General features: G+C 43.5%; 1 protein-coding gene across 1 annotated transcript in view; it reads right to left on the minus strand.

Annotated features, from left to right (window-relative positions):
* Positions 1 to 5,973: 5,973 nt before the first annotated feature.
* LOC129867856 (kinesin-like protein KIF12) overlaps positions 5,974 to 15,010 on the minus strand; it is a 30,624-nt gene continuing 21,587 nt past the window's right edge. Inside the window, exons 15-20 of the mRNA XM_055941340.1 lie at positions 7,912 to 8,019; positions 7,459 to 7,579; positions 6,882 to 6,995; positions 6,641 to 6,765; positions 6,190 to 6,338; positions 5,974 to 5,987 (exon numbers count right to left, since the gene is read on the minus strand). Of these exons, the coding sequence (XP_055797315.1) occupies positions 5,974 to 5,987; positions 6,190 to 6,338; positions 6,641 to 6,765; positions 6,882 to 6,995; positions 7,459 to 7,579; positions 7,912 to 8,019 (631 nt within the window). The remainder of the gene's footprint in view (positions 5,988 to 6,189; positions 6,339 to 6,640; positions 6,766 to 6,881; positions 6,996 to 7,458; positions 7,580 to 7,911; positions 8,020 to 15,010) is intronic.

Raw genomic sequence — 15,010 nt, forward strand, 5'->3', positions numbered from 1 at the left:
TCCTAATATATGCATATTATTAGTAGTATTGGATAGAAAACACTCTGAAGTTTCTAAAACTGTTTGAATGATGTCTGTGAGTATAACAGAACTCATATAGCAGGCAAAAACCTGAGAAAAAATCCAACCAGGAAGTGGGAAATCTGAGGTTTGTAGGTTTTCAACTCATCGCATATCGAATACACAGTGGGATATGGGTCATTTTGCACTTCCTAAGGCTTCCACTAGATGTCAACAGTCTTTAGAACCGTGTCTGATGCTTCTACTGTGAGGTGGGGGCGAATGAGAGGGGATTGAGTAAGGTCTACCATGACCTGAACATGCGCTGACCATGCACGTTCATGTGAGAGCGAGCTCTGTTCTATCGCATTTCTGAAGACTAATAAGATTAACAACAATATTACCTTCAAAATGGTATAAGATACTTGTCTGAGGAACTTCAATGATGAGATTTTTGTTGTTTTGAATTTGGCGCCCTGCACTTTCACTGGCTGTTGTCATATCGATCCCGTTAACGGGATTGCAGCCATAAGAAGTTTTAAGTCAAATCACCTGCACCGAATACAAAAGGTGTAGACCTTACAGTGAAAAGATTACTTACAAGACCTTAACCAACAATGCTTTTAGAAGATTTAAGAAAAACAAGTGTTAGGTAAGTAAAAAAATCCTCTTAGAGGATCTAGATACTTTTGATATCCTCTCTGGATTAAAACCAAATTATGATAAATGTACCATATTATGTATTGGATCACTAAAAAATGCACATTTTACATTACCATGTAGTTTACCAATTAAATGGTCTGACGGAGATGTGGACATACTCGGTATACAAATCCCAAAAGAAAGAAATGATCTCACGCCAATAAATTTTTATAGAAAGTTAGCAAAAATGGGACAGTTAGCAACAGATGGGACCGTTTAGCTTAAGATGTTGATAAACTATTTTACTATTTATTCGCATTAAAAGCACAGCAATCCGCTCACAGCAATAGGCTATAAGCGCGAATGTTCCATTAGCAGGAAAAAAAAACTTCTCAAAAGTTACCTTTTATTGTAAATGTGCATTCTTATGGTGAAAATGATCTTCCCCAAACTTGAAACTCACGCTCTGTGTATGTATGCCAGTTAGGCTCTACACCCCTTTTAAAGCAGATTAATGTGCTTAATTTTAAGAAGTTATTTGGCCACTTTAGTTGTGATACAAGCCTTATCAAAACATATAGGACTATGGGTTGGGCTACATGAGGGGTGTGCGACTATGATTTGTAAAAAGTTGCAAAAAAGCAGCTGGGTACCATTCACATGTGATAATATATCACTCACAAGTGACCGTCACACTATTCTTGATGTAATCTTGTCTTTACATGTACTAAATAATAGTAACAGGGGCAGCTGAAAAGAATACATGTCATCTATGCACTTAAATAGTGAATGGAGGACGCTTTTCCAGTGGTTGTAAAGAGAAGCAATGTGCTTAATATTAGGAAAGTTGAGAAATAAATATAGTAGGCAAAGGTCTCTTTTGATAGAGGCCATCACTCTGTGATGATTTTTGATTACATTTGCATTGATGTCAGAGTGATTAGAGGGACAATAGAGTGCTGAGTAGCAGGCAGTTAGCAAGTGTGGTAGGCTACTAATGACCATCAGCAGCATCAGAGCTTGGAGAAGCCTAATTACGTGACTAAACGGTCACATGGAATTTGACTGCATCATGCATCGTGACTGCCGGTGTAGCGGTAATAGTCACCATAACAGCACTAGATAGGCCTAATGTCATTTTATAAAATCAAAAAGTATTTTAATATGTTTGCATCAAATGTCCTTGCTTCAAATACCCTACTCCTTGAAAGTCGTGTGTTGATTATATATAGAATAATTGAAGAATGTTGATCACTGGCAACAGTTGCAGTGTTGCACATCGAATTTACCCCCATATCATGGAATAGGCTACATGAGGGAAAGTTTATAAAGACAAAGGGTGGACAATTGGAATTATTTGATTTGGATGGATGGTTGACATGACAGGAAACAACTTTATAGCCTATTGCGCAATATATTCCACAATTCAAACCAAAATACACCAGCGACACCATTTAGGAGATAAAGGTTGTAAGCACAGTATTTCTGATCAGATCGACAATTATCTTTGGATGTACTTGTGTGGCTACAATGCCATCTTTAGAGCACAGCATTTTCTGCTTGGTTTCCAGAGCATTGAAAGAAAGAAATGAAACTAGGCTACTATCAAGGTCTGATGATGCTTCCGACATTATGGTAAAAGGATTGTTGTGTTGGGTGATGTCCTAAAGTCTGATGTATTTTGATAACTGCCAGTGACAGTGTTCATGCTTATCAGGACTTCCCTCTTGCCTGTGTAGTTGCATGTGCAGTAAACCCAAGGGTTGCCGTTTCCTCCTTGGTTGGCAGAGATCTCAGAAAAACTTAAAATGGTGAACCTGTGACCCAAATTTATCACATAAATGTGAGTCTAGAACACAGAACATACACTGTGTGTACAAAAAAAAAATAAGAACACCTTCCTACTATTGAGTTGCAACTCCCCTCCCCCCTTTTGCCCTCAGAACAGCCTTAATTTGTCGGGCGTGAACTCTACAAGGTGTCGAAGGAACTCCAAAGGGATGCTGGCCCATGTTGACTCCAATGCTTCCGGAGGGAAAATAAACGCACACCTGTTTAGGAGAGGTGCTGGCTAGCGGAGTAGAACACCTGTTTTGGAGAGGTGCTGGCTAGCGGAGTAGAACACCTGTTTTGGAGAGGTGCTGACTAGCGGAGTAGAACACCTGTTTAGGAGAGGTGCTGGCTAGCAGAGTAGAACACCTGTTTTGGAGAGGTGCTGACTAGCAGAGTAGAACACCTGTTTTGGAGAGGTGCTGACTAGCAGAGTAGAACACCTGTTTTGGAGAGGTGCTGGCTAGCAGAGTAGAACACCTGGTTCGGAGAGGTGCTGGCCGGCAGAGTAGAACACCTGTTTAGGAGAGTTGCTGGCTAGCAGAGTAGAACACCTGTTTAGGAGAGGTGCTGGCTAGCAGAGTAGAACACCTGTTTAGGAGAGGTGCTGGCTAGCAGAGTAGAACAGCTGTTTAGGAGAGGTGCTGGCTAGCGGAGTAGAACACCTGTTTAGGAGAGGTGCTGGCTAGCGGAGTAGAACACCTGTTTAGGAGAGGTGCTGGCTAGCAGAGTAGAACACCTGTTTAGGAGAGGTGCTGACTAGCAGAGTAGAACACCTGTTTAGGAGAGGTGCTGGCTAGCAGAGTAGAACACCTGTTTAGGAGAGGTGCTGGCTAGCAGAGTAGAACAGCTGTTTAGGAGAGGTGCTGGCTAGCGGAGTAGAACACCTGTTTAGGAGAGGTGCTGGCTAGCGGAGTAGAACACCTGTTTAGGAGAGGTGCTGGCTAGCAGAGTAAACCACCTGTTTAGGAGAGGTGCTGACTAGCAGAGTAGAACACCTGTTTAGGAGAGGTGCTGGCTAGCAGAGTAGAACACCTGGTTAGGAGAGGTGCTGGCTAGCGGCGTAGAACACCTGTTTAGGAGAGGTGCTGGCTAGCAAAATAGAACACCTGTTTAGGAGAGGTGCTGGCTAGCGGAGTAGAACACCTGTTTAGCAAAATCAAAGTAATCACAAGAATGGCTTCAGATCAAAGTCTACATTGAGACCGAAGGGAGCAAAGGGTCTTTAAATTAAAGATCTCGTTTTAACAATAAATTGTCGAGGTCACCCCCTCTCCTAGGGAGGTTGAAATCGAGTGGTTTGCTTCCAAAAAGTGGGCCGCAACTGGGCACGTCAAGTTTTTGGACCTAATGGTGCTACGATGCTCCAAGATTCGTACTTTTAATTCGTGCTTCGTTTTACCCACATTGTTTTTAACACAAGGACGAGATATAGGATAATTAACTGCATTGGTGGAAAACGTGATAGCACCTTTGATTGGGATCTGTTTCCCTGTTTAGGGATCTACATTTGTAAGTTCCATTGTATTGAGCATTCAAAGATCCGGTGACAGTATCGGTAATGTGTTTCTGGACCCTCCCATGGTCGTATTCTCGCGGGGTAGAAATTTCAGACATCAATTGGGAAATTCAGATTTATCATCCCAAGATACATTGTAACGGCGTTACCCTTGTAGTTTCCATCCGGTAGAGGTGCAAATAGACGTTGTGCAGCTGTATCTTGGGATGGTAAATCAGAATTTCCCAATTGATCTCTGAGATTTCTACCCCGCGAGAATACGACCATGGGAGGGTCCGGAAACACATTACCGATACTGTCACCGGATCTTTGAATGTGCCAATGTTTGAACTATTCCCTTAATTTGTTCAGAGCACTTTGAATAGCAGGTAGTAAGAACGCAATAATGATTATTTTTGATTGACTGTCCTTGAAAGAGATCATGTCTCGATTTGTTTTGGATTTTCTCAATGGCAGTATTAATTATTAGGGCTCCCGAGTGGCGCAGCGGTCTAAGGCACTGCCTAGTTAAATAAAAAAATAAAAAATTGTACCCCTCTTTTAATTTTCTTTGCGTCTCAGCCATATTTCTGTCGAAGCCTGATTGTTTTTTGCAAATTCTTTTGATTCGACAGAATTGGCTATAGGGCAAACAGTTTTTCAAGGGAAGCGGGTGACAACTAGCAGCCCTCAACAAACTGTTACGATCAGTCGGTTTCCTGTAAAGATCAGTGTATGGAACGTTATCCTCACACAAAATCAAAAGATCAAGGAAACTGATTTGACGTGTGTCCGACTGCATAGTAAATTTCAGGTGCTCAGAACAAGAGTTAAGCATGGAACTCCTGGAGCTGTTTTGCATCACCCCTCCAAAGGACAAAAATATCATCAATGTACCGTTTCCAATTAGTAATGTTAGGTAAGAAAACATTTTTCAGAGGATTGAGAATTGACTGTTTCTCCATGTAACCCACATACAAATGAGCATAGTTAGGAGCCATAGGGGATCCCATAGCAGTACCCTTCATCTGAATAATGAAATAATTTAGAAACATGAAATAGTTGCGTGTGAGTACTATTTCAGCCAATGTTATAATGCGTGCACTGGAAGGGTCGCGTTGCAGAAGAAAATGTTTGATGGCTTCAATACCACTCTCCTGTTGAATATTCGTGTATAACGACTCAACATCAAACGTAACTAACAAAGTATTCTCAGGGAGAGGACTCCAATGCTACCCACAGTTGTGTCAAGTTGGCTGGATGTCCTTTGGGTGGTGGACCATTCTTGACAGACACGTGAAACTGTTGAGCATTAAAAAAAACAGCAGCTTTGCAGTTCTTGACACAAACTGGTGCTCCTGGCACCTACTACCATACCCTGTTCAAAAGCACTTACATCTTTTTTGTCTTGCCCATTCACCCTCTGAATGGCACACATACACAATCCATGTATCAATTGTCTCAAGGCTTGTGACATCAATAAGGGATCATAGCTTCCACCAGGATTCACCTGGTCAGTCTATGTCATGGAAAGAGCAGGTGTTCTTAGTGTGTTACATACACAGTGTATATTTCTCTCCAAACTGGAGGTCACAAAATGTAGCCAAGTTCAAACTAACATGCCTCCAGTGTTTGTAGTTGCATTCCTCCTTTTCTCCCTTGTATCCTGCATCCCTCCTGCCAAAGATATCTCATGTAGTATGACTTTGGCATTCAGATAGGTAGCTGAAAAAACTATCAGTTGATATTCAAATATTAGTCAAATATTTCAAAATATAGATTCACGTGGTCAGATATGTCATGGGAAGAGCAGGCGTCCTTAATGTTTTGTACACTCAGTGTCTATGCCTTATCTCACAATCAATTGGGGTTCCCAAATTTAGTATGTTGTGAAAGAGACCCTGGTCTCAATGGTGACTCCCTGTTCAAATAAAGGTCAAATAAAAATTTGAAATGTTCGCTGTGACAGAACGTTTCCTTTCAGAGAACCTTGTGATTTAGCTCTACCTTGCTCTCCCTGAGTGAGAGGGTTGCACACTGTGATAGACAGTCTGAGTCAGACAGGTTTAGGTACTTTAAACATATTTCCCCTTTAAAGCTGCTGTCATAAACACACACGTCAACTGATAGTCGAAAACATTCACACATGCAGGATGAACAAACCTTCTACACAAATGTCAGATTCTCTCACTCTCTCACGCACACACACAAACACTGACCTCTCCTCTCAGGGTGTGTGATGTTGGGCAGGGTGGTGTGGGTGGGGTTAGTGGGATCAGCCCTAACGTTTGACTTCTGGGCCTTCTGGGCTCTGACCTCCCTTTGCTCCTGGTACCGCTCAGCATAACCCTTACACACTGCCTGGCATCTGGTTACACACACACACACAGAGACACACATTAACACACACACACTGTTAACAAACACACATATGCATGTTAACACTACCGCTCAGCGTAGCTCTTACACTCCACCTGACATCTGATACACACACACACACACACACACACACACACACACACACACACACACACACACACACACACACACACACACACACACACACACACACACACACACACACACACACACACACACACACACACACACACACACACACACAGAGACATTAATTAACACACACTAACACATTTCTTATTGGTTACTCACGTCTTCCTGTGAGGTAGAGGTGCTCCAGGGGCAGGACCTATGTGCTGTGGCCCAGTCTGGGTGCTCTCTGCTGGGTCTCGGCCGACTTGCTGTGGGGGTCCGTCCTGGATAGGGGGCAGCACTACCTGAGGAGGGAAGAGGGGCAGGTGTGTTGCAGAGAGGACAAGTTAAAGGGTGTGAGTGTGTATGGGAGCCTGTGTGCATGTTTGCTATGCCATACTGTAAAGAGCATTGTTCTCACCTGAATTCTCATTGGTGGATGTGGACCAGTCATTTCCTGGTAAGGTGTAGCCTTGTAAACATCCTCCTCTGTTATTTCATATCCCTGCCTCTGCCCCTGGCCACATTGTTGGCCCTGGGATAACATAACAAGCAGTTGCTTGTCATATAAAACCTTTCACATATACGTACTAATCAGAGCTGTCCTATTGCTTTTATAGAGATCTCACTATACAATATTTACAAGGATTCAGCTCCCCACATTTAAAGCGAGCATGTAGTTTGGCGGTTTCTAAACTCATGCTGAGGCCACTCTCAGAGGAGCAGCCACAGCAGTACAGGACAGGGTGCCAGGGGTAACCCCTCGTTGGGTCCTACAGTAGACAAACAATTGGTACGCTTTCCTACCTACACACACAGGCCTTAGTTTATCCTTTACAGGATATCCTTGCTTTAGTCTAATAGTGTGAGATTTCTTGTACTTATAGAGAGTTATAAAAGGCAAGTCGGGGTGTTTGTAAGCATGTCGTTGGTGTACATACAGTCAATTATGAAGGGCATTTGAGATTAGAGGGTAATGAAGTGTTTACTCTACTCACAGGCATGTTGTTGTATCTGCAGGGATAGGGTACAGGGTGGTAGAAGGCCCCACCCCAGGCACCATGCATGGACAGACCAGAGTTACTACTGCTGTTAGTGTGGGGAGAGCTAGAGATCACCCTGCCACGGAGAAGGAGAAGAAGAAGAAGAAGCCGGACAACCATTGTTCTGAAGTGATGTTTGTTCTACGTTGTTGTATCTTTATGAAGGTAAACTTTTAGTGCTACAGTATCTAGAACCTGAAAGGGTTCTTCGGCTGTTACCACAGGAGAACCCTTAGAATAATAATTTTAGTTCCAAGTAGAACCATTTTGAGTTCCATGTAGAACCCTTAACACAGACTGTTCTACATGGAACCAAAAAAGGTTCTACCAGGAACCAAAAATGGTTATCCAATGGGGACAGCCAAAGAACCCTTTTGGAACCCTTTTCAAAGAGTGAAAATAGCCTACCTCTCCAGATCTTCTAGTTTTCTCAGCAGGCGGTTGTTCTCATTGAAAAGTTGTGCTCTCTGCTGATTAAAACTCTCCTGGCTGTCCAACAGAGCCAGCTTATCTCGCCTAAAGAGGCACACAACACACTCACCCCCTAATTTCGTGTAGCATGCCGTTGTGTGTTCTAGACTCACTCTGGCTTGTCAATTTGTGTTTTGTGTTCTAGACTCACTGCAGCTTGTCATTCTGTGTTCTAGATGGGTTCTACACTGTTGCCATAGTAACAGATTCTAGACTAACTGTAGCTTGTTGTTCTATGTTCTAAATTCACTGTTGCTTGACATTCTATTTTCTGTGTTCTAGATGCACTGTAGCTGTCGTTCTACACTGAGTGTACAAAACATTAAGAAGACCTGTTCTTTCCATGACATACAGTGCATTCGGAAAGTATTCAGACCCCTTGACTTTTTTCACATTTTGCTACATTACAGCCTTATTCAAAAATGGATTAAATAAAAAAAAATCCTCAACCATATACACACACAATACCCCATAATGACAAAGTGTAAACATGTTTTTGGAAATGTCTGAAAATGTATATATTTTTTTAAAAGATACCTTATTTACATAAGTACTCAGTCTCTTTGCTATGAGACTCGAAATTGAGCTCAGGTGCATCCTGTTTCACTTGATCATCCTTCAGATGTTTCTACAGCTTGATTGGAGTTCAGCTGTGGTAAATTAACTTGATTGGACATGATTTGGTAAGGCACACACCTGTCTATGCAAGGTCCCACAGTTGACAGTGTATGTCAGACAAAAACCAAGCCATGAGGTCGAAGGAATTGTACGTAGAACTCCGAGACAGGATTGTGGAAGAAGTTTGAAACCACCAAGACTCTTCCTAGAGCTGGCCTCCCGGCCAACTGAGCAATCGGGGGAGAAGGGCCTTGGTCAGGCAGGTTGACCAAGAACCTGATGGTCAATCTCACAAAAAAGTTAACAGGGAAAGACCATAGTAACACTGCAAAATACTAGAAATCGTGAGGAATAACAATCTAACACAGGATGCAGTCGAAATAGCAATAGCCTTCAATTCCTACTTTATTGACTCTGTCATGGTACTGACACAGAACCCCTCCACTGGTTTCTTGGGCTCAGTGCTAGTAAATGACGCTCAACCTGTCTTCATCATAAGGGAGGTTTCTGAGTCAAAGGTGAACAAGGTGATTAGCTCACTAAAGAACTCTAAAGCCAAAGATGTGTTTGGGCTGGACTCTACCTTTCTTAAAAACTACAACGAGTCACTCATTGGCCCCATTACTAAGGTCACCAACACATCTATTGGTCTCGGGGTGTTTCCAAGGGTATGGAAGTCGGCCATTATAACGGCCATCTTTAAATCAGGCGACCCTGCTGACGTGAGTAACTACAGGCCCATTAGTATACTACCTGTGGTGTCAAAGGCGACCCTGCTGACGTGAGTAACTACTGGCCCATTAGTATACTACCTGTGGTGTCAAAGGTTGTTGAAAAGTGGGTAGCAGAACAACTGATTGCCCACCTCAACAACAGCCCCTTCACATTACACTCCATGCAGTTTGGCTTCAGAGCGAAACACTCCACAGAAACAGCCAACTGCTTTCTTGTGGAAAATTCGAAGTCCAAGAAGGACAAAGGGGGCGTTGTTGGGGCTGTGTTTCTGGACCTAAGGAAGGCTTTTGATGCTGTTAACCATGAGATTCTCATCACAAAATTGTCCAAGTTCAACTTTTCCCCCGATGCCTTGAGATGGATGAAATCATGCCTTGAAGGCAGAACTCAGTGTGTCAGAGTGAGCAATGAGCTGTCGCCCACTCTTAGCTATGATGTGGGCGTGCCCCAAGGGTCAATACTGGGGCCCCTCCTGTTCAGCCTGCACATTAATGATCTGTCTTCTGTCTGTACTGGATCTGAAGTTCAAATGTATGCAGATGATACAGTGATATATGTGCATGCAAAGAGCAAACAACAAGCTGCACAAGAACTCACAACTGTAATGGTCCAGGTTACAAAGTGGCTCAGTGACTCGTGTTTGCATCTCAATGTGAAAAAAACTGTTTGCATGTTCTTCACAAAGAGGGCAACAGATGCTACTGAGCCAGATGTCTATGTGTCAGGGGAGAAGCTCCAGGTGGTATCTGATATTAAGTACCTTGGCATCATACTTAATTCTAACCTCTCTTTTAAAAAGCATGTGAAAAAGGTAATTCAAATAACCAAATTCAACCTAGCTAATTTCCGATTTATACGAAATTGTTTGACTACAGAGGTAGCAAAACTGTACTTCAAATCTATGATACTCCCCCACTTAACATACTGCTTGACTAGTTGGGCCCAAGTTTGCTGTACAACATTAAAACCTATTCAGTCTGTCTACAAACAGGCTCTCAAAGTGCTTGATAGGAAGCCCAATAGCCATCATCACTGTTACATCCTCAGAAAGCATGAGCTCCTGAGTTGGGAAAATCTTGTACAAATACATCTTGTGCATCTTGTGCAATGTCTTGTATTCAAGATCCTAAATGGCCTGGCTCCCCCTCCACTCAGTATTTTTGTTAAACAGAAAACCCAATCATATGGCAGCAGATCCACAAGGTCTGCCATGAGAGGTGACTGTATAGTTCCCTTAAGGAAATGCACCTTTAGTAAATGCGCTTTCTCTGTGAGAGCTTCTCATGTCTGGAATACACTGCCATCAGACACACATAACTGCACCACATATCACACTTTCACAAAATGCATGAAGACATGGCTAAAGGTCAATCAGATTTGTGAACATAATCCCTAGCTGTGTATTGCCGCTTTCCATGTTGTCTTTTGTCTGTAGCTTGTGAGGGGTGGAAATACTCTGTTGCTTTTATGAATTTTGTCTTGCTGCTTTTTGTTCTATGTTGCTCTGTCTGTATGCTATGTCTTGCTTGTCCTATGTTGCTCTGCGTGTGCGCACTGCTCAATGATTGTCTATATTGTAATTGTTTTTAATAACCTGCCCAGGGACTGCGGTTGAAAATTTGCCGGCTGGCTAAAACCGGCACTTTTACTGAAACGTTGATTAATGTGCACTGTCCCTGTAAAAATAACAAATGAACTCAACTCAGCTCCAGAGCTCCTTTGTGGAGATGGGAAAACATTCCAGGCCTTTATGTTAGAGTGACCAGGCGGAAGCCACTCCTCAGTAAAAGGCACATGACAGCCCGCTAGGAGTTTGCCAAAAAAGCACCTAAGGGACTCTCAGACCATGAAAAACAACATTCTCTGGTCTGATGAAACCAAGACTGAAGTCTTTGGCCTGAACGCCAAGCATCACGTCTGGAGGAAACCTGGCACAGTCCCTACGGCGAAGCATGGTGGTGGCAGCGTCATGCTGTGGGGATGTTTTTCAGCGGCAGGGACTGGGAGACTAGTCAGGATCGAGGCAAAGATTAATGAGTGGGGGGGTGCAACTCAGTATTAACTTCCAGACTTGTCTCAGTGCTGTTGTGCTGTTTGTTGCTACTTGGCTATCTGCCAAACTTTTCAGTTTTTACTTTTAAAACATTTATCAACGTCTTTGTTTTTTTCCTCACTCAACTTTTTTCATTCAACTTTTTCAGCCCGGATGCTTTATCTGGACATGGTTCGACAGGACCTCCACCGGCAGAAGCTAAGTAGTAACATTAACACTATGCCATCTAATTGCAGTCGCTTTATTCATAATATACAGGAGAACTATCGCCTTATGATGAGGATAGCCGTGTTCCAAGCACAGCTTCACATGCAATTGTTAGGCAAGGGTCATTTCAGTGTAGGAAAGAATGAAACAGCGTCTGTGCCACCAGTAAGTACAGATAGTAGTATAAATCCCCCGCACAGTCCCCGCAGCCGGACAATTTTCTAATGGCTTCTGGAAAGAAATGATGTCGGGAAACTCAACCGGTGTCGCTCATTCAGCCGACAGAAACTTTCAACTAGTTTTCCCCATTAAGCAACGAGTCGGAGCCAGAGGCCGAGCCTTTCTCAGGTCTCTCCTCAACCCGTTACGGGGTCTGAGCTGCCGAATCCTCCCAACATTAGCTCTGACAAATTAAAAACCCTAGTCATTGGCAACTCCATTCCCCACAATATTAGACAAAAAAATAATCATCCATACACTGTTTACCAGGGGGCAGGGCTACCAACGTTAAAGCTAATCTGAAGATGGTGCTGACGAAGGCTAAAACTGGCGAGTGCAGAGAATATAGGGATATTGTTATCCACGTCGGCACCAACAATGTTGGGATGAAACAGTCAGAGGTCACCAAGCGCAGCATAGCTTCAGTGTGTAAATCATCTAGAAAGATGTGTCAGCATCGAGTAATTGTCTCTGGCCACCTCCCAGTTAGGGTGAGTGATGAGCTCTACAGAGTCTCACAACTCAATTGCTGGTTGAAATATGTTTTCTGCCCCTCCCAAAACATAGAATTTGTAGATAATTGGCCCTCTTTCTGGGACTTACCCACAAACAGGACCAAGCCTGGCCTGCTGAGAAGGGACGGACTCCATCCTAGCTGAAGTGATACTCTCATCTTATCTATGAACTTAGACAGGGCTCTAACTCCTCTACCTCCACAATGAGATAGGGTGCAGGCCAGGCAGCAGACTGTTAGCCAGCCTGTCATCTTAGTGGAGTCTGCCACTAGCACAGTCAGTGTAGTCAGCTCAGATATCTCCACTATCTGTGCCTCGATCTATGTTGAGCAAAACAAAACATGGCGGTGCTCACCTTCGCAATCTCACTGGAGTAAACACCTCCTCCATTCCTGTCATTATTGAAAGATCTCATATTAGGGCTAATTAATGTTAGATCCCTCACTTCCAAGGCAGTCATAGTCAACGAACTAATCACCGATCATAATCTTGATATATGATTGGCCTGACTGAAACACGTCAAGACTGATGAATTTACTGTGTTAAATGAGGCCTCACCTCCTGGTTACACTCGTGACCATATCCCCCGCGCATTCTGCAAAGGAGGAGGTGATGCTAACATTTATGACAGCAAATTTCAATTTACAAAAAAAAAAGACTGCGTTTTTGTCTTTGAGGCATGAAATCTATGCAGCCTACTCAATCACTTTTTATAGCTACTGGTTACAAGCCTCCTGGGCCATATACAGCGTTCCTCACTGAGTTCCCTGAATTCCTGTCAGATCTTGTAGCCATGGCAGATAATATTCACATTTTTGGTGACTTTAATATTCACACGGAAAAGTCCACAGACCCACTCCAAAAGGCTTTCAGAGCCATCATCGACTCAGTGGGTTTTGTCCAACATGTCTCTGGACCTACTCACTGCCACAGTCATACTCTGGACCTAGTTTTGTTCCATGGAATAAAGATTGTGGATCTAAATGTTTTTCCTCATAATCCTGGACTATCGGACCACCATTTGATTACGTTTGCAATCGCAACAAATAATCTGCTCAGACCCCAACCAAGGATCATCAAAAGCCGTGCTATAAATGATCAAACAACCCAAAGATTCCTAGATGCCCTTCCAGACTCCCTCCACCAAACCAAGGACATCGGAATACAAAAATCGGTTAACCACCTAACTGAGGATGTTCATTTAAACTTGCGTAATACCTAAGATGCAGTCGCACCCCTAAAAACTGAACATTTGTCACAAGAAATTTGCTACCATACAGAATATACCTAAGCCCTGAAGCAACCTTCAGAAATTTGGAACGGAAATTTCTGACTAGCTTGGAAAGACACTATCGTAAACTGCCTGGCTCACTTCTCTCCACTAGGATTCTCTGCCTCTGACCCTATTCAAATCAAATGTTATTTGTCACATGCACTGAATACAACAGGTGTAGACTTTACAGTGAAATGCTTATTCACAAGCCCTTAAACCAACAATGCAGTTAAGAAAAATAACTGTTAATTAAGTACAAAATAGTTAAGTAAAAAATGTACAATAAAAGTAACAAATATTTAAACAGCAGCAGTAAAATAATAATATCGAGGCTATATACAGGGTGTACCAATACAGAGTCAATGTGAGGGGGCACCGGTTAGTCTAGGTAATTGTGGTAATATGTACATGTAGGCAGAGTTAAAGTGACTATGCATAGATAATTAACAGAGAGTAGAAGCAGCGTAAAAGAGGTGGGAGGGAGCAATCCAAATAGTCTGGGTAGCCCTTTGATTAGCTTATGGCTTGGGGATAGAAGCTGTTAAGAAGCCTTTTGGACCTAGACTTGGCACTCCGGGACCGTTTGCCGTGCGGTAGAACAGAGAACAGTCTACAACTAGGATGGCTGGAGTCTTTGACCATTTTTAGGGCCTTCCTCTGACACCGCCTGGTAGAGAGGTCCTGAATGGCAGGAAGCTTGGCACCAGCGATGTACTGGGCCGTACGCACTCCCCTCTGTAGTGCCTTGCAGTCGGAGGCTGAGGAGTTGCCATACCAAGCAGTTACGCAACCAGTCAGGATGCTCTCGATGGTGCAGCTGTAGAACCTTTTGAGGATCTGAGGACCCATGCCAAATCTTTTCAGTCTCCTGAGGGAGAATAGGCTTTGTCGTGCCCTCTTCACGACTGTGTTAATGTGTTTGGACCATGATAGTTTGTTGGTGATGTGTACACCAAGGAACTTGAAGCTCTCAACCTGCTCCACTACAGCCCCATCGATGAGAATGGGGGCATGCTCATTCCTCCTTTTCTTGTAGTCCACAATCATATCCTTTATCTTGACCATGTTGAGGGAGAGGTTGTTGTCCTGGCACCACACGGCCAGGTCTCTGACCTCCTCCCTATATGCTGTCTCATCATTGTCGGTGATCAGGCCTACCACTGTTGAGTCATCGGCAAACTTGATGATGGTGTTGGAGTCGTGCCTGGCCATGCAGTCATGAGTGAACAGGGAGTACAGGAGGGGACTCAGCACGCACCCCTGAGGGGCCCCCGTGTTGAGGATCAGCGTGGCGGATATGTTGTTACCTACCCTTACCACCCTTACCACCCGTCAGGAAGTCCAGGATCCAGTTGCAGAGGGAGGTGTTTAGTCCCAGGGTTCCCCTATTAGAGAGGCTGAGTCACTAAGTTACTA

This window comes from Salvelinus fontinalis, chromosome 13, assembly GCF_029448725.1.
Source record: "Salvelinus fontinalis isolate EN_2023a chromosome 13, ASM2944872v1, whole genome shotgun sequence".
Taxonomy (NCBI): Eukaryota; Metazoa; Chordata; class Actinopteri; order Salmoniformes; family Salmonidae; genus Salvelinus; species Salvelinus fontinalis.